This window comes from Carex rostrata, chromosome 12 (assembly GCF_964058835.1).
Source record: "Carex rostrata chromosome 12, lpCarRost1.2, whole genome shotgun sequence".
NCBI lineage: Eukaryota > Viridiplantae > Streptophyta > Magnoliopsida > Poales > Cyperaceae > Carex > Carex rostrata.
In genome coordinates, this window is record NC_135929.1 from 11,249,575 (window position 1) to 11,274,081 (window position 24,507).

The window sequence follows — 24,507 nt, forward strand, 5'->3', positions numbered from 1 at the left end:
ATCAAGCAGTCAAAAATAATAAAAAAAAAATCAATGAATTAAAATAACTTATACATCTTCATTTTTTTTATAGCTTGACTTTGTATTAAATGAGTTTGAAAATTTTAAAAATTTATATGTACACGCATCACTCGTGATGTAGCTCAATATCTTGAATTTGTTGCTTGAAACAAATTCAATTTTTTTTTAAGTTAATCTTACCAAACTTTTTTTATGAGCCTACCACATCCTAACCTCACTCATATTATAGGAAGAAGCTAATAGTCCCCGGACTCCAATTCCCCAAAAATTCTCGGAAGTCCCTGTAAACTAATGGACCGAAGTCGGTAAACTTCAAAACTAAATCCTGTAAACCAATTCAATGAATCCTGTAAACATAATAACTTTTCATTTCTGTGTGGTCTCCAATAACCTCCACTTTAACAACTTTAATTGCTTTGATCGGGACCACTTTTAGACTTTTGACCAGAATCATATCTAGAAGATCTCTAACGGTTTTTTAAAATTGATAACTAACTATGACCACTTTAAAATTATGTAAACTTATATATGTAAAATAAATTCAATTTTTTTTTTTCAAATCTCCTTCTAGATGCTACTTTCAATTATTTTGAATTATGTAAACACTGTCACATAACATTGTCACATAACTCTATAAATGTTTTTTCTTTGTTTATTTTTTTTTTATTTTGAAAAATTCACATTCACTGCAAAATAGTTAGGAAAATTCAAATTCTCGATCTTTAAGTATCCAACACTTCTAAATTTTTTTTTTCTAGCTAGCTATGCTACCGCTACATTCTCAAATTGAAACTTTCTTTTCATGCAGTTCTTCAATTTTCTATTTTTAGAAAAAATTCAAAACATAAAAAAGAAGATATAAATAGAACAAAAATCATATTTTTGATAAGACGTTGCGATCCATAGCGTAGCGTCTCAACTTGCAGAGTGGTCACGTGACTTTACTATTGGTAAAGTCCTGGGGGGTGGGGCCCGCAGCAGAGAAGAAAAGAAACCTCTTTCATTCATTCATTCACGCTTTCTTTTCCGGAGACGTACGCCGAACTCCCGCTGGACCCATCCCACGCCAGAAACAACCATCTCTTTCTTTCATTAGCGTTACAAACTCACAATCAATACTAATTGCTAATACCACCCCAACTTGCCCCTCTTCTTCTACCCCACTGGAATCTCTCTCTCTACAATCATCCTCTTCTCAAATCATCCACCTTACCTTTTATTTTTCTTCTTTACAATTAATATATTGGATTGGAAAATGTCTATCAATTTAATTTAGAAAAACAAAAATCAAATAAATAATGCATTAAATCATGTAGTTTATGCAGATAATTTTGGAAATAATTGTATTTAATGATGAAATTTATAAAAGAAAAATGACAATTAAAATATAATTTTACACTATGTCTTGTTAAAATAAATTAGTTAATTTCAAATTTGAGATTGTATATTTGTGTCAAAACAAATTAACAATTTATCTCATGTATAAATTAGTATCAATGTTGTCACTAAAATTCTATTTAAAATTGCTTCCTTAATTCTCACAATTCTTCATGTTATTTCATTGGATAAAGGAGATTATTCCACCAAATTATTTACCTGTTGTTTGTGGAAGAATTTAAGCTCCTTTTTGGGTGGCGAATTAGCTGCTAATTTTGATACTACGAAATCAACATGAAGAAGAGATTCTAGGGGTAATGATTTTAACAGAACAGTTTTCGCTTCATGCAGGGCACAAACTCTATGCATGATTGTTTTGGTTCTATAGTTCGTGCGCTGCATGAAGTTATAACTCCTCTGTTAAAATCTTTCCTCGATTCTAGAGGAATGCTTCCGTCTCAACTCAGAAATGAAATGCCGGATGGATGTGATAGGGGTAATTTGGTCAAATCACATCAAAGCGAATCCCGTCCGACACCGGACCCGGTACTCTTCCCTCGTCTTTATCCACCCGGAGAAAATTAATTATTTCTTTTATTCCTTCCCGACCGGTTTCCCGGTCAAACCCTCTCAATCCAACGGCTGTGATGAGCCTCCGATCTCATATGGCCCATTGGCCCACGCTCATGCCATCACTAGCGCGAGCGTCGGCGCACGCGCAGTCCACCACCTGGCGATTACCGGTTTGCCTTCCCACCTCTATCACGTGCGTTGCACGCGCTTCCCTACCGGCGCTTCGCCGATCCCTCTCCAGTCTTCCCTTCTTTCTTCTTTTACCTTTTCTCAATTCCCCACCAAACCAAACCACGACCTAACACAAAAAAAACCCAGCCCCAGAGAAGAAGAAAACCAGATCTACCGCTTCTCCTTTAAACCTAAAATCCAAGGAGAATTAGCGTCGATCTGATGGAGTTAAGGGAGCATGCGCCACCGTCGCGGCCGGTTAATCCGGGGATGCCTTACCGGGAGGATTGCTGGAGCGAAGGGGAGACGTCGGCGTTGGTGGATGCGTGGGGAGAGCGCTATTTGGAGCTCAATCGAGGTAATCTTCGTCAGAAGCAGTGGCAGGAGGTGGCCGATGCTGTTAACTCTCGGATCGGCACTACTCGGCGTAAGATGCGTACGGATGTGCAGTGCAAGAACCGGATCGACACTTTGAAGAAGAAATACAAGTTGGAGAAGGCTCGGCTTGTTGAAGGAACTGCTGTCACTAGCTCTTGGCCTTTCTATGGTCGGCTTGATGCTTTGATTGGGGCTACCACGCCTGCTGCTGGATCTGGATCGAGTGGCGGAGGTGGAGGTATTAAGCGGCATGCTCCCTCTGCTTCTTACTCTCATTCATTCTCTCACTCGCCATCTCCGGCCCTTGCAATTCCTTTGCCTTATCAGAAAAAGGGGATCGGGATGCTACCAACTGCGTCGCCTTTGCATGGGAAGCTTCCTGCAATGACAACACTGCCAACTGCTCTTCCTGTTGATGACTCTATATTTCGAAAAGCCGCTGCTGCAGCTATGGCTGCTTCCTCGCTTCCCATGGGGAATGCCTTTATCAGAAGGACTCCTCCAGTTGCCCCACCAGTGCATTCAGGTGAAAACTCTTTTATTAGAAAAGCTCCTACTCCAACAGCTCTACCCATGGACAATTCCTTCATGAGAAATGTTGCAGCAGCGGCTTTGGCTGCGAAAGGAGAAGCGGGTGAGGAGGAAGAGGAGGAATCGGAGGAGGGGGAGGGGAACTCAGAGCCGAGGTCGGTTTCCATGGGCGAAAGAAAAAAGGGGAAGAAGAGAGGGAGCGGAGAAGGGATACTGGAACTGGCAAAGGCAATAGAGAAAATGGGAGAGATGTATGAGAGAGTGGAGGGGGTGAGGCAGAGGCAAATGATGGATATGGAGAAGCAGAGAATGGAGTTCCTCAAGGGGCTGGAGTTGCAGCGCATGGAGATGTTTGCTGATCTGAAGGTGCAAATGGAGAAGGTCAAGCGCGCCAGGAGGTCATCTGATGCTGGTGAGCTCATCGGATCTGTTGCTGCCGTATCTTTTCTTTCAAACTCTAGCTTCCTCTGATTGGTCACTTGTTTCAGGTGTTCAAGTTAGGTAAAACGTAACAACTGTTGTATATTGTTAGGCATTCCAAGGAGTTGCAAGGGGGTTTGAGTCATGTACTAGGGGGGCATTAGGGTTTGGGGAGAAATGGAGAGAGAAGGGCGAGAACATCATCAGAAGGGGTTGGTTGGGTTATTTCTGTTCTCGTTTGTTATTTGGATGAGAATACCGTAATTTTAAGTTTTGAGTTCTGACTCAGAAGCAATAGTATGGGTTGACCAGTGTAAGACCAAATTAATCACTTGATGCAATCTCTGAATTCTTTTAGTGTTTTATCCAATTTGTTCATATGCTGGCTGAGGTTCTTTTGAATTTATTGTCGGGTGATCACAAAAAAGGATGTTAGAGATGTTAACTTTTTAATACTGATATCTAAGTATATTATCTCTTTGCATATAATCTATAAACCACAAAAGGATGTTGAGCTATTTGATCTGATCCAAGTTGGAAAATTTCTTGCTCCACCATTTAATAATTGAGTTTTGTGAAGAGCAGAGCAGACTTCTTTTTCGTGTGCTCTTCAGTGACTGTGAATTCTGAATGCTTTCTTTGTGCCATCCCCATTTGCCTTGCTAGTTCCTCTTGCTCAGTAGAAAATAAGAGCTTTCTTTGATGTTATAATTTTCAAATATAAGCATGCTATTGCAATTTTAAATTCAGTACTGTACTGTGTTGTTTACTTCTTTTCTTCCTTCCATAGCAAACTTTCTTTTAAACATTTGTACTGTTATCCTTTTATATTATCTACAACTGCTTGCTCTCCTGTTGACCAATTTTATTCAGTTTGTGACAATATTAGTTCGTAGAGGAGGGATCCGCTTGCAACATTTTTAAGTTACAACATCTTACAACAATCCAGTTTTGTGATTTTCAAATTCCAAATAGTCAATTCAAACCGTTCAATATCATATCTATATTAAAATGTGAAAATGTGCTTAGAGATCAAATTTTACATTTTTTTTTGAATTTTTTTACTATTTATTAAGTACTTTACCCCGTTGTTTTCATTGGTCCAAAATTATCTAAAAACAACTGTTTTGTAAAATACTTAATAAATAGTAAAAAAATTCAAAAAAATATAAAATTTGATATTCAAGCACATTTTAATATAGAGATCATGTTGAACGGTTTGGATCGACTGTTTGGACTTTCAAAATCACAAAACCAAATTGCTGTAAGATGTTGTAAGTGGATCCCTCCCTCTAGTTCGTATTAGTGCCATGCTATGTTTACTAATAGTTCTATTTCCTTGAATTTCAGGTTATTCATAGTTAATGAAGGAAGCTATATCGAATTTATCTCGAATCTGACTGTTAAGCCTCCTGCAATATTGGAACAATTCTAGTATTAGGAATTAGTTGGCAGCAACTCTAAGTAAGTAGGTTAGATATTGTAATGATATTATTGTAGAGGATTTGCGCTTTATGTATGTGGCATGTAGAGTATCTTGTTTGATTGTTAAACATCATGAGGTAAATGATTGTTGAATCCATGCATAGCAACCTTTTGTACAGGCCCTCTTCCAGGTTTCACTTGACAGTAACGTACTGAAAACTGTCAGTGACTGATACTGAGTCTGCATCCTCATTGTTTTTTGTGCTCCAATCATGCCTCGTATCCTCATCTCCGTTTCCAAGTCCACACAATCGATCCGAACTGTTCAATATGATCTTTCCAAATTTTATATTCTTAGATCTTTTTTATGATTATTTTATGTAGGTACAAAATCACAGTTTTTGGATGGTCCAAAATCTTCTAAAAAACCAGTGATTTTGTGCTTATCTAAAAATGTTTTTCAAAAATATAAAATTTGGTCTCCAGCTAACTCTACTCTTTGAGAACGGAGATAAGGATAAGGATGTAAAACATGATTGGGGCACAAAAAGAATGAGGTATTTTAACCCTATTATTTTCTGAAATAAACCAGTCTCATTTTCAGTACACATTAAAACTGAGCCAAGTCTTGCAGCTATGCATGTTAACAAATATTAACAACTACCAGTCACTGTTTTGTTTGCTCAAACATTTTTATTTTATTTTTTATATTTTTTTTTATGTTTGTGGTTCTGGTAATGTACTGGATCCTATAATATCATCCTTTTCTTGACCATATTTCTCATTGGAAACATAAAAAATATAGAACTGATTTGTCTTTAAATATACTAAAATCGACAATCCTAATTATCCTTGTGAAATATTTATTCCTTGATCTGTTATGTACTTAAATACACGCATCATTCATAGTACATATGAACATAATTGCGTATAAAGGGAAGGGATTGTTTGATAATAATTATGTTAATAATTTGAATAAATTCAGAATAATGTTAAAAACAAAAAACTGTCGGACATATAGATAGCCTGACAATATTATTTTATACAATCTGAGTTTTGCTTGATATTGCTTCATCATCGAAAATAAAAAAATAAAAAAAAACTTGATTAACGCTGAAATATATATCAAATCTCATCATTTTAAATATACATGATATGTAAAACATGTTAAACATGCCTATAATGTCGGTTTTCAAATCTAAACTTTTGTTTTAAAAAAAGGTTCTCCTGTTATTAGAAATAGCTTGGACAACAGTTTCATTATCCTCCTAATTTTTTTTATTTTATTTACATAAGATTGTGCAAGCCAAAATTATCCTTTACATGTGTTGATCCTAGATGAAATACTTCCTCTTTGCATACTTTGAAATTCCAAGTCATAATTTTTTGAAGAAGAAAAAAATTAAGCAAACAAGAAATATTACCAAAAAAGAAGCAAATGTTGAAGACATGACAGGAGAAAGGAAAATGAGATGAAGCTTCATAACAAAAACCGTTGATTTAATTACAAATATAAAGACACTGATACTGGTACAATATCAACAACAGGAAACAGGCTGAGCCAAACATATGGTTCTTAAAAGAAATTAAGCTGTTTATAGCTTGTCACGTGGACCTTTCTCAGGGGGGAGTTGTGGGCCCTTCTTGATCGGAAGCACATCTCCCGATGCGGTGGAGCTTAGGTACGCAATGGTGGAGCCGCCACCGAGAAGCAAGAACTTGAGCAGGAGGCCTCTCTTGGTGAAAGGGGCAGCAAATGTTTGGAAGAACTTGCTCTGTATTTTATTTAAATTCATTAGAATGCTATGTTATTGTCATTTAAAAAAAATTAACTTCTAACTAAAATATTGAAAAATTTTAGTTACTGTAGGATAATTTTATTTTGAGTGAGTCTATGGTACTATGCATATTACGATTTGTTACCGTGCTACGGCTCTATATTCGAGTTTTCAAATCCTAACGGTCGATCCGAACCGTTCATCTTGTTCTTCATATTAATATGTGTTTGGAGACCAAATTTTACATTTTTTGAAATTTTTTTACTATTTTTTTAGATTGATTGAAAATCACTGTTTTTGGATGGTCCAGAATTTTCAGATCAAGTGATTTTCTAAATATCTAAAAAAATAGTAAAAAATTTTCAAAAAATGTAAAATTTGGTCTCCAACCCGAATTGCTGCTAATTAACATGATGAACGGTTCGGATCGACCGTTAGGATTTGAAAACTCGAATATAGAGCCGTAGCACGGTAACAACCCGTGATATGCATAGTACCATAGATTCACTCTTTTATTTTTATAAAGAGTTCTTAAATGTACAAGTATGTATAAAATTATAAGATATAAAGAACAAAATTGCTGCTAATTAACATGTAGACCCATCCCTGCTAGTACTAAATTACAAGAATGAGACTATTCGCGAGGGTATTTGTGAGGGTATTATCGTGGATATTTCTGTCGGTAATACCGACATACTCAGTAAAAATATTTTTTTATTGGTGTACCTCGTAGATAGTGTTCCATTCTTATAGTCAATGCAAAATGTTGCTAAAAATAATTCTAGTACCTGGAGCGAGTTGTAAGGCGAGGGAGCATCGGATCCGTACAAGTCCCATTGCCCGGTGGTATTGCCGAGGTCTTCAAGATCAAAGTAAATGCTCTTGTCACCGTACTTTGCCGTGACCGAAACCTTGTGTGACCTCCTAACAACACCAAAAGTATCAAACTCAAAAGTAAATCAATTATTGTCATTTTTTGTATTAAAGGGTTCCAGTACAATCCAGTATCTTTTCATTCTTCAATTATTGCTATAAAATTACCTTAAGTTGGTTTTGCGGAAGGAACGGCGGAGGGGCTTGACAGCGAGTTGGGTACCATGGATGGAGCTTCCGGCAAGGCCTCTGACAGCAACAGGCTGTGCAACAGCAATGGTGGAGAGAGATGCCATGGCTTGGAATTAGGGAGACAATGGTTTCTCTCTTTGAGTCTATGCTCTGTCCTTAAGACTCCACACAAATGACAAGGATTTGAAATGTCTGGTGAGTAAGATCCTATTGGCAGCTCTCACTGATCCCACCCACACAAAGGATGCCACGTGGGATGCCATATGGATAGCCTTATCTTGCTTTTGTTTTTCACCTTTGCTTCTGTTTGCTTTGTTCATGATATCTGGAAATGAAATAGTGGGATTTTATTATTTTAAGTTAGATCGTACGATAATATATCATATTTTTTTTACAAAGAAGATTTTTTTTTAATTTTAAATCGAATTGTTTCGTTTGTTTAAATGAAATGGTCGAATTAGAATAATAAGATATTTTGTTATCAGTTGTTTAATATTTTTGGGTTATTATTTTGTGTGGATTTAATTTTTATATGGATTGCATTAGATAAATTATGTAACGAACTTTAACTAGACTAAATGTCTTCATTTTTTGTGCTTCCACATGTTATTTTTAAAAACTTTAATAATTCAAAATTTAAAACTTAAAAGTCAAAATAAAACCGTTAGATGTAATCTATATTATTTTCTCTATGTGATCATAAAAAATATCACATTTCAATTTTGTTTTTATGTGAATCAATAAGTTAAAAAAAATCAACGTCTAGAAATTATCCACATTAGTATGTTTTGTACAAGCTCTTGATGACAACAAAAGCAAAATCAAAATGCCATAATTTTTTACACGTGCATAGATAAAATGATATAGATCATACACGATTTTATTTTAAATTCTAAATTTCAAATTTTGAATTATTAAAATTTTTAAAAATAAAGACATCCTGAAAGCACAAAAAATAAAACATTTGAATCTCCTCTTAAGAAAAAAAAAATATTGTTAAATATTTCCGACTACTAGTCTACTACACCTGAGCAAACTAGATATTAAAGAAGCGCGCACTTCATTGGAAAAAAAAAAAAAAAAAACCGGGCTAGAGGCGTACATATGAAGCTATTGGGCTCATTTAAGTGGGCCTAGGCCTGGTTTTGCATTAATTACACGGGCTTTGAAAAATCTTAGCCCATTAACTTACTGTCAACGAAACTTGTAACCTGGTAATAAATTAACAGGGAACAACCGTTATCTTCGTTTCTTTTTTCCTTTTCTTTTCTTCCCAATTTTTTCTGATTAAAAAATAAAAAAAAGTTTGGCATGTTAGATCCACCGACGAGTCGACCCGATACAAAAACTCAACCCGCCATAACCTAATTAGTTAACAAATCCATCTCAGTCGCCAGATCCAAATCGGTTTCTGATGTACCAGTCTTGATCTGGCATTTCGCGCGCAGTTCCGTTCGTCGTCTCCGTTGGTCGGGGTTGCGCCGCGCCGAGGCGGAGAAGATAGATAACAGATCTATGCGAGATGGCGTGGTTTGGCAAGGTGTCCCTGGGTGGGCTCCAGGATCTGGCTGGCGCTGTAAACAAGATCAGTGAGAGCGTTAAGAACATAGAGAAGAATTTCGATACTGCTCTTGGATTGGAAGAGAAACCTGATTCTGAAGAAGGTATTCATGATTTGTTATTTGCAATGCCATTGCCAATTCCTCTTCTTTCAGTTCGAGTTCAATTTCATTCTATTATATTATTCATATATTGTATACAGTGGTGGGAACTCCATACAGGTGATCTATTGTATTAGATTCTGTTTATATGGAAATGTGAAATGGGTTCTGGAGTTAAATCCTGCTTTGGGGTGCTTCTATGGGTTTCCTGTAGTATTTGATGTGAACTGTGAATGTTGCGGGTCATTGCACTGAGAGTTAGTGTACTCCTGTAGTAGTCACAGGTGATTTGAATTTTCTGGCTTAAACCTAAGAGATTTTACGGCTTGTGCTTAAATTAAGGAAAGATTTAGCAACACAAACTGAATAAACAGTAGTTGAACATAACAAGCTGTTAACATTTTATTTTTGAAAAGGATTGATTAACTTTCTCCGTGGTTAACATGATCAGGAGCATGGGGAGGCATGCCAGATTTCATGGGTTTCATGGGACAGCAGTCGGAACAGAAAGGAAATGAGGACGCTGAAGCTTCGGCACAACCGCAAACTCTAGAACATTCCACAACTGCTTCCGAGGAAGATCGTAGTGTATCCACTGAAGAAAATACGATCTCTCCTGTAAAGGACAAGGAGGAAGAGGCTGAACCGGTCAAAGATCAAGAGTCGGTGGAGGAAATAGTTGTTGCAGAGAACATTGATCCAACCGAATCTGTAGAGACTGTCAAGGAAAAAGATAATGATGAAGTAGAACAACCGAAGATTGATACTGAAAACGAAGTTTCAGGGGTCATAGGGGATGCTGTGCCAAGTCAGGAGACTGTAGAGGAGACCAAAAGCAGTGTTGAGAGAGAAGCTACCACTGAATTAGAGTCACAGGAGAAGAGTGAGGATGATGCAGGGACAGAAGTTGAACCGGTTGCTATGGAAGTTTACTCTGACATGTCTGACAAAGCACCAAGTGGTGAACTGAGACATGAGTCAGACATGTCTGACAAAGCACCAAGTGGTGAACTGAGACGTGAGTCAGACATGTCTGACAAAGCACCAAGTGGTGAACTGGGACATGAGTCAGAGGAAAACCTTACTTCAGCTGTACCAGATGTTGCTAGTAAAGAGGTGATTAGTCCTGAACTCGCTAAAACATTGGTTGATGCATCTGATGTAGAGCTAGTACATGAAGAGCCTAAGAGAGAGGACACTGTAAAAGAGGAGACGATAGAGGAGGTAGAGAAGGTTGTATCATCTCATGGTTTTACCGGATCAAATATTGAATTGGACAAGTTAAGGAAAGAAATGAAGATGATGGAGGCTGCATTGCAAGGAGCAGCCAGGCAAGCACAGGTAATAGATTTTTGGCAAAAATAAAATAAAATAAGTGAAAGCTTATTTCTTTTAATGCTTTTTAAACAAAAGGTGATAAAAATGAGATGTCTGAGAGGAAACCTTTTTTATTTCTTTTTCAGGCCAAAGCTGATGAGATGACCAGACTCATGAATGAAAATGATCAGCTGAAGTCTACTATTGAGGACTTGAAGGTAGGTACGCTCCTTATTGCTTTTCTTGCTTAATAGTATGTTAAGGCCCTATTTTGTGTAATTTGACAGGAACCAATCTGATTTAATGAACCACTTTTATATTCTGGGGTTGAATATGTTATACCAATTAATGATAGCACTTGATCAAATTAAGATGGTGAGCATAAATATTTACTTAGTAGTGCAGGTATTTGACCCAGTCTAATTTGTGTGCCAATCAATGTGTATATGTTGACATTGCTTTAGAACTGTAAAGATTTTTGTGTGTATAATACAGAGGAAATCCATGGAGTCAGAGGTTGATTCACTGAAGGAAGAATATCACCAGAGAGTTGCTTCTCTTGAAAGAAAGGTAGCTTTGTACTGTTTTTGCATCAGTTAGTGATAAAAATTGATAATGAGGTTGGCAATAGATGTCACTGCAAAGCAGGGGAAGTCCACAGATGTGAACAGATTAGTTGTAATTAGAATGTACACCTGCTACATGCTAGTACTGTGCTTGTACTGGACTTGACTTTCTGAAGGGTAATCCTTGGGCTAGACATGTTTATCTTTGGCTAGATCATGTTTGTTCAGCTGTATATGCAAAATTATACTCTGCAAAACTATCATATGATGTTATAATGATCTATTTTTTTCTTTTCTGGGTTCTCTAGATCTATGCACTAACCAAAGAAAGGGATACATTAAGGAGGGAACAGAATAAGAAGAGTGATGCAGCTGCCCTTTTGAAAGAAAAGGATGAGATTATCAATCAAGTCATGGCTGAAGGTAAGCAGAAGGCAAATTGTCGCAAACCCTAATCAATCAAGGCTCTAATGATTGTTTCATACATTAACTATGAGATTGAAAATGTTTTGTTAAAATTGGAAACTGCACTAAAAAGACTGATTGGATATCTAGTTTCAATTCCATACGGCTTTGGTTCTAGTACTGTCCACTAATTTTATCTTAATAACAACTTTATCTTTGTCTCTAAGATTCTGAACATCAGCAAATTATATTCAAACTTCTCCATCGTGTTAAGTTCTATTATTCTCCTAATACACTCATGAAACAGGAGATATCCAGTATACTATGAAGTATGGACCTATCTATGATTACCTTCCTGAACCTTTTTGTCTTTTCTTGACTGTATAACTTTGTTAAAATGCCCTAGCTAACCTCCTTTGTCACTGATAAATGGTGAAAAGGCAGGTACTATAGGCTTTTAAATAACCCGACAGAAGTGAAGGAGATCTTTTAGTGTGTTTGAAGTGCTTGTGTGTTGTAGCAACATGCAGGATGGTTCTCAATTTTGCATGGCAATGTAATATTTTGCAATTATCAAGGAGTGCATAGAAAGTTAGCCAGTATTGATTTGACAGCTATGACATGTACCTATTGAAGAGTAGTCACTTATTCGATAGCAACAACAGTTACATTGTTTCTAGGCTTGACTAAGATTACTCTGTTTTACTTTTGCTAAATAGGTGAGGAGCTATCTAAAAAGCAAGCTGCTCAGGAGGCTACTATACGAAAACTCCGAGCACAGGCATGAGACCCAACTCATGAACTGGCTTTTTCTGTGTAGACTGATGAGGCAATTTATAATTCTACATCTGTTTAAAATGAACTTTTGTTGACCTTTTCTCTTGTTCTGTTGGGACAGATTCGGGAATTTGAAGAGGAGAAACAAAGGCTTAACTCAAAGCTTCAGGTACTATCCTTAACTAAGCTAGTTCAGTACCATTTAGTACCAACAATTGTCTATTTATTGATTCTTTTACTCTCTTCTTTACTAGGTGGAGGAGGCGAAAGTGGAGAGTATAAAGAGAGACAAGGCAGCGACTGAGAAGTTACTGCAAGAAACAATAGAGAAAAACCAAGCGGAGCTGGCTGCCCAAAAGGAGTTCTATGCCAATGCATTAAGTGCAGCTAAAGAAGCTGAGGCAGTAGCAGAGGCTCGTGCCAATAGCGAGGCAAAGGTTGAGCTGGAGACTCGTATAAGAGAAGCCAGTGAGAAAGAGGCAATGCTGGTTCAGACTATTGAGGAGCTCAGACATACTCTAACTAGAAAAGAGCAGGAGGTATTTGGTAATTTATTGTTAAACATCAGTCAATTGTGTGGTCTGGGGGTTGGCAGAGGTTAAATTTTAAGAAAATGAAATGTTTGTGGAGTCGGATTATTCTGTTTGGTAGTAATATTAGCCTTGAGGGTAGCTATGTTAATTGGGGTTATTCAGACACAACACTTCATTTTAGCTCAGAATTTTCACTCTTTTCTTCGCTCTCCTCTCTAATCTCATGTGGTTTCCAATTTCCAATTTTTTGTACAGGTTGCCTTTAAGGAAGAAATGTTTAAGAGGGACCTTGATGACCTTCAAAAGAGATACCAAGTGAGCTTCTTTCTCTTTTCTTTTCTTATCGCATGACGTTTTGTTCGTTAATTTGAGGTTACTAAAACCAATGACTATTTGTATTATCACAGGCTAGTGAATTACGCTACAATGAATTAGTGACACAAGTCCCTGAGTCAACAAGGCCACTCTTACGACAGATTGAAGCAATGCAGGTTTTTTATTAAAAATTCTCTATCAGTTGAATGGTAGTTATATAACAAGTTTCACAACACTAAGAATGATATGCCCATGTTATCTCATTAATTTCCATGTATAATAGCTCATTTTCAAATGTCCACCCACATATCTGTACAACAACAACAACTAAGCCTTTAGTCCCAAACAAGTTGGGATAGACTCCATCCACATTTGTATAATAGAGAATTTACTTGATTAAATTTTGTGATACTATGTGCTATGTTTCTATTATTGTTCAATATTATTGCTACTGTATGTTAATCTGTTATCTTTAACAGGAGACAGCTGCTCGTAGAGCTGAAGCCTGGGCAGGTGTAGAGAGATCTTTAAACTCCCGCCTACAGGTCTTTGCTAAAAAAAAATAATCAGCTAATCATTTTTCTTTTTCAATAACATAATTGTTTGCATGTTGGTAAACAGTTAAGTGCAGTTTCAAAGCAATTGCTTGACTTTGTTAAGAATGGTTAATGAGAACCTGTTATTGTTTAAAAGATTTCTGTCACTCTAGCTATTGTTAGTTACCCAAAATTTTGAAAAAAAATTGAATTTTGTGTTTATGCTAATTGCCCATTATGCGTTGTAGTTATGGTCATTTACATGGATTTTCTCTGTGGACAGGACGCAGAAGCAAAGGCTGCTGCAGCTGAGGAGAAAGAAAGATCTTTGAATGAGCGCCTTTCTCAAAGCCTTTCTAGGATCACAATTTTAGAAACTCAGGTTTTGCCTTCTTCCTTCCCACTAGTTCCTACTAGTTGGTGATCTTGAATGCACTTGATACTGTTGGACTCTTGCTTGTATCTTCCGTATACTTTTTTAGTTGGTCACATTAGAAATTTTCATTCTGTAATCATATGGAGTATAACTTATTTTTCTTCTTTTTAATATTTGGAGGATCACTTGGATATTAAATTTTTGCTCATAATGTTTTTTTCTTCTCTTTTTGTGACAGATTACTTGCCTCAGAACGGAGCAAACACAACTGAGCCGGTCGCTTGAGAAGGAAAGGCAGAGAGCATCTGAGAGTAGGCAAGAATACCTTGCCATAAAGGAGGAGGCTGCAACTCAAGAAGGCCGAGCAAAGCAACTCGAAGATGAGATCAGAGAACTCAGAGCTAAGCAGAAAAAAGAACTCCAGGAATTAGCTACACAGAGAGAACTCCTAGAAAAGGTATTTTTTTTTCCTTTTATTCGTTCATATATGTTTGTTACTGTACTGTACCATTCAAGTGTCTCAGTTGCCAAATGACTGACATATTACATATATCTGGTACACCATACTCAAATTTTTGGGTTTCAACTCTTTTCATGAGGTTTTAGTTTAAAGAAGAGAAGAAACTAGAATGTAATCATATCTGTTCCCTAGTACCAATGAAAATACTTTAAATAATAAAAATTAAAATGAAACGAAAAATTATCGCTTAACAGCTTAATGCATAATGAAAACAGTGACTGGTACAATCTGGTATGTTGATAAAGTATGTTCAGTTAATGTCATCCCTAATCTGCAATTCTGTATGAAATAATTGATGAAGACAATATATATATCCATTGTGGGAATTATTTTGCTCTAGACTTTACTTTGTCCCACATCAGATCTTATCACTTTTGGAGTGAAAAGAGAAGGATTTCAAACAGAAATTATTAGGAGCTCTATGATTAAATTTGTGGGAAAAAAATCATAGTAAATTAGGCTGTTGAAGAATTTTTGGTCATCTCCAAGCAACGTGATGAATCATTGTTAAGTGCTTCCATGATAATTCGAAAAAGAAATTGGGTAGCGACTGATATCAACTTTATTTCTGTCTTTATTACAGGAGCTAGAAAAGGAAAGAGCTACCAGGTTAGAACTTGAGAAGGCTGCTTCTATAGAGACACATAAAGCTAATTATGATCCGACAAGTAATATATTTTAATTTTATTCAAACTTCCAACTTACTCATAAGATTTTTTTCCATCATTTGAACCTTTGTTTCATAGTGTTTACTGATACAATTGTAGTCAAGTGCTTGCTTCTTTGGTGCTAACTGCATAACTAAAATCAGTGCTCCTGTTTCTTGGATATAAAACTTAATTGAATATAACTGACGCTAATTGCATGCTTACTGTGTAAATATGGCTTCATTTTTCAAACATTACTTGATGTACATATTGGTTGTATCCTATTTATACATGTCTGGTATCGTTCTCAATCACAACCCTGACATCCTACTTCGCTTGTAAATTATAGGAAATATACCTATGAGAAAGCGATCCAGTGCCGGAAGCCTCAATAGCATTGAAGAGAGCCATTTCTTACAGGCATCTTTGGAAAATGACAGTAGTGCCCTTTTAGAGAGGAGAATGTCTACTGAAGGTAACATGTCGTCTTACTTTCTAAAGAGCATGACCCCAAGTGCTTTTGAAGCTACTCTGCGACAGAAGGATGGTGAACTGGCTTCTTACATGTCTCGCCTGGTAAGTGTTGCTCTCCCTTTTTATTTTTTCTTCTTTATCTTCATTGCTATTTTTTGAGAGACTGTATAGGCTCAACAGAACAAAGGTGGCGTAGTGTCTAAACCTGGATGATACTTCCTTGGTTTGGGCTCAGTTTTCTTTATTTTAGCTATTTTTTTTAGGAGTAAGGCTTGGGTGCTATGGATAGCATAAGGTCATCCATGCTACGGCTTCAAAAACCTATCATATAAACTTCAAATTTCGGTTTAAGTACCTCAATAAATTGGTTATACAATAAACTTGTAGAATACTAATTTTTACTATTTTTTATGATTTATGAAAGATGGCAAAAAATGGCCTAAAATATTGACAATTTTCTTTTATTTTTAGGTCATTTTTGGCCTTCTTTCATAAATCATAAAAAATAGTAAAAAAAAATCCAAAAATAGTAAAAATTGGTATTTTACAAGTTTATTATATAAACAATTTATTAAGCGCTTTAAATCGAAGTTTGAAGTTTATATGATATGTTTTTGAGACCGTAGCACAAATGACCCTATGCTATCCACAGCACCCAAGCCTTACTTTTTTTTTAATATTTCTCTTGTTGCGTTGCCCTCCTTTTATTTGGGTGGGGTTGGGTGTAGGGGAGGGGTTGTGTTTGCTGTTTGGTTTGGTTTGTTTTATGGTGGCATATAATGCTGTAATCCCTTCTTGATGGTGCTAATATCTACCTTTCCAAGTTCGTTTGCAATGAGACAATTCAATGATTCATTTTTGGAAAATGTGCAGGCTTCATTGGAGTCAATCCGTGATTCTCTAGCTGAAGAGTTGGTGAAGTTGACTGAGCAGGTTACAATACATCGCTTTTTTCTTATCTCATTCATTTCTCATCTCCCAACTCCAAAAATAATTTTTGAATTTTTTTTGTCTTGTCAGTGTGAAAAACTGAAGTTGGAAGCATCTGCTTTGCCTGGAGTAAAGGCTGAGCTGGAGGCACTGAGGCAGAGACACACTGCCGCACTTGAGCTCATGGGCGAGCGTGATGAAGAGGTACAATTTCTTTTGTGCAACTATGATTGCAACAAACTATTTGGGAATGAACTTGGTTTTTCATTTTGATTGATTTATCAGCTATTAATGATAAAGCAAGTGGTTCAGTTAGAAATAGATTAAGCATTTGATTGCACAAACAAACCAAGAAACACAGATTGCATTCTATTGAGGCCATAACCCTTTGGCATATAGGTTTATGAGCATCATAGTGTTAGTACGTACCTAGTAAACTAGCTAGTCTTTGGTTGAAAGATTTGCATTTTGATCGTGAATGGTATTTGCACTTGCTTCACCTTATTTGAATTTTAATGAACCCATTTCACTTTGTAGTTGGAGGAACTACGAGCTGACATTGTTGACCTCAAAGAAATGTACAGAGAGCAAGTAGATTTGCTGGTGAACAAGGTGCTTACATTTTTGCTTCCTATTTCCAAATTCTTTTTCTTCCTGTTCACCTCGATGTATATCCAGTTTAAGTGTTGATGTTTTCTTAATTAATTTTCTTGTTTGTTTTCCTAGCAGATTCAAATGCTTGGTGCTTCAGCATAAGTACAGGGTATCTTTGCTCCCATTGAATTCAAACTTCTAAAAGCTAGAGATATCTAGTCAAATTCTTGAACTTGACAATGATCAGTTGCGATTATATAGTTGTCTAGAAATTGACAGCGGATTGAGTTTTGTGCATTTCCATTCTTATCATACGAGTGCGTGTTTGTTGTGAGTTGTTGTACATGTAATGTTTTTAAATGTCTAAATCAGTAGAATAAAATTAATTTTTGTGGTTTTTGTTGATACTATTTTTGTAAGGTTTAGGATTCCGACTCTAACAAGGTAACAACTCCCCTGTCCATTCGTTTTCATTTAGCAACAATACATGTGAGAATAAGAATTCAAAAATTAAATAATACAATATATGTTAAAAATTTATTAGTTTGATCTCTCCAAGTCCTTCATTTTCAAACAAAGATGTTCATTTTTAGAAATTTGATGTTTGCTAGTGTATATAGATTTGTTTGATTTACAGCATGGTTTTGATAGATATTTTGCAAATTTTGTGAGAGAATTAGGAATGTATCGAGTAATAAATTGTTGGTGCAGAGTCTGAGTGATGAAACAGTGTCTATTCAAGGAGAATTATATAAATCAATTGATAGCAAAACGGAAACTAAAGTGGTGAGATGATTGCATTTGAACTTTGGAGCTGCTAACAGTTTTTCAGGGTAAAATTGCCTTAACACTCGTCTACTGTTAATAAAGTGCCATGTGTTGTGGAATATTATTCAAAACAAAATGTCTGTTTCAGTTTTTGAATTTGGAATTCGGATCGTCTGATAAGAATCTGTACTATTTGGCTCAATTTGAAAATTTGTGCGGTAGAATACCTGCCGCAGGGAAGCAAAAATATGGTTTTATTTTATTTAATAAAAATGAAGTATCTTAATTCTTTAATTTTAATTAGATTTTATTTTATTTTATTTTAACAAAACTATGATTTGCATGTTAGTTATTGTAAGTATGAGTTTATTTTCCCATAACACACTTTAATTAGGAGAGATTTACTGACAACGATTATGACTCCAAATAGTTGCTACTTTTAAAAATAAAATAAATTGACTAAATATTTTCTACATGTCAGTAGACAATATAGTGTCCATATTAATAGAATCTGAAGATTAGATATTCACATTTTTTTTCTCGAAAAAAATAAATAAAGTAATGTCAAACTCTACAAAACATAATTATAATTGCTATTAAACTGTTTAACTATTTTATAAAATCTCTAGCATTAAAATTCTCTTAATACAAAACTGTTGATCAGCTAGACCTCACCATAGCGACAAATGAATTATTTGGTTCGGTGAGGTGAGGTCAAAAATTCGTGATTCGGGAATAATTCGGGTATAATTCAAGAATGATTAGGAATTATTCAGATAATATATCTCAGTCTTGCAAGAGAACCAAAAAAGAAAAAGAAAAATGTTATGGGAAAATTTTGGAAAAATTTCGCGAATAATTCGTAAAATTAGGGAAAAATTCATAAAAATTGGCAAAGTATTCGGGTTTAATTCGGTCAAAGTTCAATCAACCGAATAATTCGACATTCAGTTCGGCATTACCAAAAAAACGAATTATTCGGATTTAATTCGTGAATCTTGTGACTAGAGACCTCACCACGCATGTTTTATTTTTACAAGAAGTTTTGAAATAGATGGAGTTAACGTAAGCATTTAATTTGAAAAAAATAATAATTTAAAGATGCATATTGTTAATTGGTTTTTAAAATATAATTAATTCGTCAAATGATATTGTACTATGTTAAATACTTAAATATCATTACATCATTTATATGTTTTTAAAAGCTTGATTATCTGGCTGTTGAAACTTGAATGCCATTATAACACTATTACATTAGGGTGGCAACGAGCTGGCTCGTCATGAGTTGGATTCAGCTTGAATTCGTTATGAGCTGATTCGTCTGAGTCGCGATCGAGCTGACGTTAGGAGTCTGAGTTGAAATCATCATTAGCTAGCTCGCAAGCTGACGAGCTGGCTTGTTGGGTCTGACTGAATCTTGTTTTAATAAGAATAATTCTACGAACTTTTTGGACTGAACTGAATCAAGTTGGACAGTATGAAATGCAAACAATTCAGACAAATTCACAAATTGATGTCTAAGCGAGCTGACAAGCAAGCTAAACTTCAGCTTAAACTCGTTAATTTTAAACCAAATTAGTAACAAACTGGCTCGTTAACAACTCAATTCATTACAAACTGTTAGAGAGCGAGTCAAGTACAAACCACGAGCTACTAGTTTTTTTTTTTTCCACCTCTATACTTGAATAATGGGAGAATTTCATATATACCACTCAAAAAATGTGAAATTACGTATTTACCATCCAAATTTCTGTAATTACATATTTACCATCCAAATTTCTAATAACTCACACATTTACCCAATTAATCAAAATCTGAGATTACTTAGAGATTAATTAAATTTAATATTATAAACAATATAATTAATAATTAGATTAGTCCCTTCCCCTTCTACCATCATAATTTCACTCTTTTTGACGCTAAAATATAGCCTCTCCCGCCTCCTCCTCTTCTGTGGCTGCTCTACTAAAACTCACCCCATCAAGCAAACTAAAAACCTAGAGAGAACACTTAGAGAAGATGGAATACGAAGAGGAAGAAACACCCGCACCGGAGGAGACAGATAGACCTAGATGGGAGCTCGGAGTAGAATCACCTCCAATCGAGTAAAGTCTTTAATTTTCATATTTTCTCACACAATTACATAATTGATCCACTCCAAGATGTAGTTAAAACCGTTTAGCACCTCGATATTGACGAAAATTGAATCAATAATCGACAGCACACCATCAACGCCATAGCAATAATGCATTTGTAAAAATAATCTCTTTTGTTGCTGATAATTGAAAAGGTCTACTGAAATTCTTAATTTGGAGACAAAAATTAAGAAATTTGGATGGTAAATATGTAATTACAGAAATTTAGATGGTAAATACGTAATTTCACATTTATTGAGTGGTATTAGAGTATTAACAATACCCTTAACGGGTATACCCTACCCTACCCGCCCGTGCCCGCCGCCCGGGGTACCCGTGCCCGAGCTCGGGTATGGGTCGGGTACGCGGGTAGGGGCAAAAACCGGACCGGACTCACATTTTTGGACCCATACCCGACCTTACCCTACCCGACCTTACTCGTACCCGACTACCCCTACCCGATACCCGAGTACTGTTCACTTTAATTCAAAATTAAAAAAACCGGTTCCCTCCCACCCGCCCACCCGGTGCCATCCCATCCGGACCCGACCCATACCCGGAAAACAAAACAGCAAAAAAAAAAAAAAAAAAAAAAACCAGCAAAAAAACCAGAAAAAAACTGCAAAAAAAAAAAAAAAAAAAAAATACCCGTACCCGCCCTACCCATCAAGGGTACACGGTTACGGGTATAGGACGGGTAGGGTATGGTTTTTGAAAAATATACCCGACCAAACCCGTACCCGAATACCCTTGTACCCGTCCTACCCGTACCCGAGACGTACCCGTACCCGTCCCGGGTATACCCGGGGTACCCGTACCCGCCCGACCATTAATACCCTAAGACCTAAGTGGTATATATGAAATTCTCCCAATAATTACACTGTTATCGCTTATCAGTCTGGCGGTTAGTCACAGTTTGGATCCGTTCAACTTTATTAAATCCGAACCCATCTCGTTTCTCTTCTTCCTCTTTCCTTGTCAAGTCCCGTTTCCTCTTTCTTCACCTCTCCGACGATTCAATTCGATCCAACCAAAACCCCTCATTTTCTCCATGGCAACCTCCTCTTTCCCTCCAAAACCCCTTTCTCGACCCCCCTCCGCCTCCGACCTCTCTCCCAACCACCCAGCCGCCACCACCACCGCCGCCGACGAGGACGACTATGATGAGTACATACCAATCGCCAAACGCCGTGCCATGGAAGCACAGAAACTCCTCCAGCGCTCTAAGCCACTTGCTCCCACCTCCGCCCCCAACACAAACCCTAATACTAATACTAACCCTAACCCTAATCCCACTGTCCCTCCCGACCCAATCAATCTTCCCCCTCCTCCCTCCATCAAACCCTCTCTTCTTGTCCAGGCATCCCAGCTCAAACTCGCCGAGCCGGAGATCACCGTAACGGAGCAGCTGGTGCAGCAAGAGAAGGAGATGCTTGAACACTTGTCAGACCGCAAAACCCTAATGTCGGTTCGTGAGCTTGCAAAGGGGATAACTTACACTGATCCCATTCAAACCGGGTGGAAGCCGCCGCTTCATATTCGTCAAATGCCCAGATCTCATGCTGATTTGCTGAGGCGGCAGTGGCATATACTGGTTGAAGGAGATGATGTGCCGCCACCAATTAAGAACTTCAAAGACATGAAATTTCCTGAACCGATACTGAAAAAGCTCAAAGAGAAGGGTATAGTACAACCGACACCGATTCAGGTTCAGGGGTTACCAATTGTTCTATCAGGTAGGGATATGATCGGCATTGCATTTACCGGGTCGGGTAAGACCCTGGTTTTTGTACTGCCTCTTATTATGGTTGCGTTGCAAGAGGAGATAATGATGCCAATTGTGTCGGGTGAGGGCCCATTTGGGCTCATTGTTTGCCCCTCCAGGGAGTTGGCGAGGCAGACTTTTGATGTGATAGAGCTGTTTTTGAGCCCGTTAAGGGAATGCGGGTATCCAGAAATAAGGCCATTGTTGTGCATTGGTGGAGTTGATATGAGAACACAGCTTGAAACTGTGAAGAAGGGGGTGCATATAGTGGTGGCTACACCAGGCCGGCTAAAAGACCTGCTTGCCAAGAAACGAATGAATCTCGATAATTGCAGGTACTTATTGTTACTATACTTACTTTTTTGACAGAGATGCTATGAATTATCAGTTGTTTCAATATTGGGTCTATTATCTGGTGTAAGATTTACATCACCGAAGTAAAGTATGGTTCTGTCACATTACACATTCTCTGAATTTAAACCTTTGTTCAAGGTGGAGATAGATTGGCTTCTATTGATTAATTCTGTCTCTCAATTCCATTTTGACGCAGGTTCATATTTGTCAGTTGGAATAAATAGCTGTCTAATTTGGTATAGCCGGAAAGATTAATTTGGTCATTTGATTGTGATCTTACAAAATGAAAACTTTGTTATGAGAGAATATATTGCATAATCAAGTACCATACTTGTTCTGCAGGGACTTGACAACTTCCATATTGATAATATTTTGTGATAGTAACCTCATTACTAGTTTAATGTTTGCCATTCTTTTGATTAAAATCAAATGTATAGGTAAATTATTAGATCAGGAATCCACTAGGTACGAACACAAGGCAAAATATTTTACTGTCTTGACATTTTGTTTTTCTTTTTTTACCATCAGGTACTTGACACTAGATGAAGCTGACAGGCTAGTTGACCTAGGTTTTGAAGATGACATCCGTGAAGTATTTGACCATTTCAAGGCTCAGAGGCAAACCCTCCTCTTCTCTGCAACTATGCCCACAAAGATACAAAACTTTGCCAAATCAGCCCTTGTTAAACCCGTGACTGTTAATGTGGGACGAGCTGGTGCAGCTAATCTAGACGTGATCCAAGAAGTAGAGTATGTAAAACAAGAGGCCAAGATTGTGTACCTTCTAGAGTGTCTCCAAAAGACCCCACCACCTGTCCTCATCTTTTGTGAAAACAAAGCCGATGTGGATGATATACATGAATACTTGCTCTTGAAAGGAGTTGAAGCAGTTGCAATCCATGGAGGGAAGGATCAGGAGGACAGAGAATATGCTATCGCATCTTTCAAATCGGGCAAGAAGGACGTGTTAGTGGCAACTGATGTGGCATCAAAGGGTCTGGATTTTCCCGATATCCAGCATGTCATAAACTACGATATGCCAGCTGAGATTGAAAACTATGTGCACAGAATTGGGCGTACAGGTCGGTGCGGGAAAACAGGAATAGCAACTACTTTCATAAACAAGAACCAAACAGAGACGACCCTGTTGGATTTGAAGCATCTGTTGCAAGAAGCAAAACAGAGGATACCGCCTGTGCTGGCAGAGCTGAACGACCCAATGGAAGAAGACGAGGAGGCTATTACAAATGCAAGTGGAGTCAAGGGTTGCGCATATTGTGGCGGTTTGGGGCACAGAATCAAGGATTGTCCCAAATTGGAGCACCAGAAATCGATGGCAATTGCCGGCTCAAGGAGGGATTATTTTGGGTCTGGTGGTTATCGTGGAGAAATTTGAATTTTTTTTTTTTAATCTTCCTCTTATATATTTTATTTCCTTCATGTTGTACTTCTGTACTTTATTTTTTATTTTTTTCTTTCTGTCAGCTTAGTTTGTAAATATGAACAACTTTAGGAGTTGGTAGCAAGGTAGAAGATTTTTGATGCCCTCAAGTTGTATCAATATATATGGTAATTCAGCTTCAGGAAGTGGGAAACTTGGTAGTATTTATTTTACAAAACCAAGGCAACTCTTTTTCTTTACTGTGGGGATATTTTGGTTTCAGGGAATGGGGTAAATCAGGATATTAAATCAATAAAAAATTAACTAGTTAATTCTGTACATTATTTACTGCAAATTTTGTGATGCTTTTTCTTGGATCAATTACTACAGCATAGCACTGGCATCTAGTCTTTGATCATAAAATATATGGAATCCAACCCACAAATATTTTAGAAATATTCAAATATCAACAAAACAAATTAGTTAAGCCTAAAAAATACAATCCACGTTTATTTTCATTTTTTTCACAAGATTATTATAGGAATCCCAAACAAAGTGAGGTCTTGTTTTTGGTAGATAAATTAATAAACGAATTATGAAAGCAATGAGATATTTAATTTGTTAACCAGACCCACCATAAATATGGTAAATGAAGAAAGCTCGTAGGCCGTGTAGCGTACATTTTTTTCAGGGACCTGTATTAGCAAGTGAACC

At 36.8% G+C, this 24,507-nt stretch overlaps 4 protein-coding genes across 9 annotated transcripts; 3 read left to right on the forward strand and 1 right to left on the reverse strand.

Moving 5' to 3' along the window:
• Nucleotides 1–1,961: 1,961 nt before the first annotated feature.
• On the forward strand, nt 1,962–5,055 carry LOC144562558 (uncharacterized). 4 transcript variants are annotated; one of them, XM_078311748.1, is made up of 2 exons: nt 1,962–3,552; nt 4,822–5,055. In XM_078311748.1, exon 1 carries the CDS (start codon nt 2,365–2,367, stop codon nt 3,520–3,522), a length of 1,158 nt encoding a protein of 385 aa, XP_078167874.1. In that variant the 5' UTR covers nt 1,962–2,364; the 3' UTR covers nt 3,523–3,552; nt 4,822–5,055. The 4 variants fall into 4 exon arrangements, 3 of the variants coding, with proteins under 3 accessions (XP_078167874.1, XP_078167875.1, XP_078167876.1); XM_078311749.1 differs by having other exon boundaries at nt 1,962–3,547; XR_013514150.1 differs by having other exon boundaries at nt 1,963–4,363; nt 4,778–5,055.
• Nucleotides 5,056–6,355: 1,300 nt separating this feature from the next.
• LOC144562560 (photosystem I reaction center subunit VI, chloroplastic-like) lies at nt 6,356–7,931 on the reverse strand. Of its 2 annotated transcripts, none has more exons than XM_078311751.1 (3): nt 7,716–7,931; nt 7,463–7,598; nt 6,356–6,671 (listed from the first exon to the last, which is right to left on the reverse strand). In XM_078311751.1, exons 1-3 carry the CDS (start codon nt 7,841–7,843, stop codon nt 6,492–6,494), a joined length of 444 nt encoding a protein of 147 aa, XP_078167877.1. In that variant the 5' UTR covers nt 7,844–7,931; the 3' UTR covers nt 6,356–6,491. The 2 variants fall into 2 exon arrangements, with proteins under 2 accessions (XP_078167877.1, XP_078167878.1); XM_078311752.1 differs by having other exon boundaries at nt 7,463–7,595; nt 7,716–7,924.
• Nucleotides 7,932–8,979: 1,048 nt separating this feature from the next.
• Nucleotides 8,980–17,772, forward strand: GC5 (golgin Putative 5). Of its 2 annotated transcripts, none has more exons than XM_078311753.1 (19): nt 8,980–9,403; nt 9,852–10,741; nt 10,864–10,935; nt 11,213–11,287; nt 11,592–11,706; nt 12,408–12,469; nt 12,587–12,634; nt 12,720–13,004; nt 13,254–13,313; nt 13,406–13,489; nt 13,793–13,858; nt 14,133–14,231; nt 14,464–14,682; nt 15,329–15,413; nt 15,742–15,968; nt 16,740–16,799; nt 16,887–17,000; nt 17,334–17,408; nt 17,523–17,772. In XM_078311753.1, exons 1-19 carry the CDS (start codon nt 9,262–9,264, stop codon nt 17,550–17,552), a joined length of 2,808 nt encoding a protein of 935 aa, XP_078167879.1. In that variant the 5' UTR covers nt 8,980–9,261; the 3' UTR covers nt 17,553–17,772. The 2 variants fall into 2 exon arrangements, with proteins under 2 accessions (XP_078167879.1, XP_078167880.1); XM_078311754.1 differs by having other exon boundaries at nt 17,526–17,772.
• Nucleotides 17,773–21,233: 3,461 nt separating this feature from the next.
• Nucleotides 21,234–24,053, forward strand: LOC144562562 (DEAD-box ATP-dependent RNA helicase 35-like). Its single transcript, XM_078311755.1, has 2 exons — nt 21,234–22,393; nt 22,941–24,053. The coding sequence occupies exons 1-2, from the start codon at nt 21,345–21,347 to the stop codon at nt 23,806–23,808; spliced, it is 1,917 nt and encodes a 638-aa protein (XP_078167881.1). The 5' UTR covers nt 21,234–21,344; the 3' UTR covers nt 23,809–24,053.
• Nucleotides 24,054–24,507: the final 454 nt, after the last annotated feature.

Bases quoted from the DNA above. Each gene is read 5' to 3' on its own strand.
- LOC144562562 (XM_078311755.1), top strand. From the start codon at position 21,345: ATGGCAACCTCCTCTTTCCCTCCAAAACCCCTTTCTCGACCCCCCTCC. The intron at 22,394-22,940 runs GTACTTATTGTT...TTTTACCATCAG, and splicing joins ATGAATCTCGATAATTGCAG to GTACTTGACACTAGATGAAG.
- LOC144562560 (XM_078311751.1), bottom strand. From the start codon at position 7,843: ATGGCATCTCTCTCCACCATTGCTGTTGCACAGCCTGTTGCTGTCAGA. The intron at 7,599-7,715 runs GTAATTTTATAG...TGGTGTTGTTAG, and splicing joins TTCCGCAAAACCAACTTAAG to GAGGTCACACAAGGTTTCGG. The intron at 6,672-7,462 runs GTACTAGAATTA...AATAAAATACAG, and splicing joins CGCCTTACAACTCGCTCCAG to AGCAAGTTCTTCCAAACATT.
- LOC144562558 (XM_078311748.1), top strand. From the start codon at position 2,365: ATGGAGTTAAGGGAGCATGCGCCACCGTCGCGGCCGGTTAATCCGGGG.
- GC5 (XM_078311753.1), top strand. From the start codon at position 9,262: ATGGCGTGGTTTGGCAAGGTGTCCCTGGGTGGGCTCCAGGATCTGGCT. The intron at 10,742-10,863 runs GTAATAGATTTT...TTTCTTTTTCAG, and splicing joins GAGCAGCCAGGCAAGCACAG to GCCAAAGCTGATGAGATGAC. The intron at 14,232-14,463 runs GTTTTGCCTTCT...TTTTTGTGACAG, and splicing joins TCACAATTTTAGAAACTCAG to ATTACTTGCCTCAGAACGGA.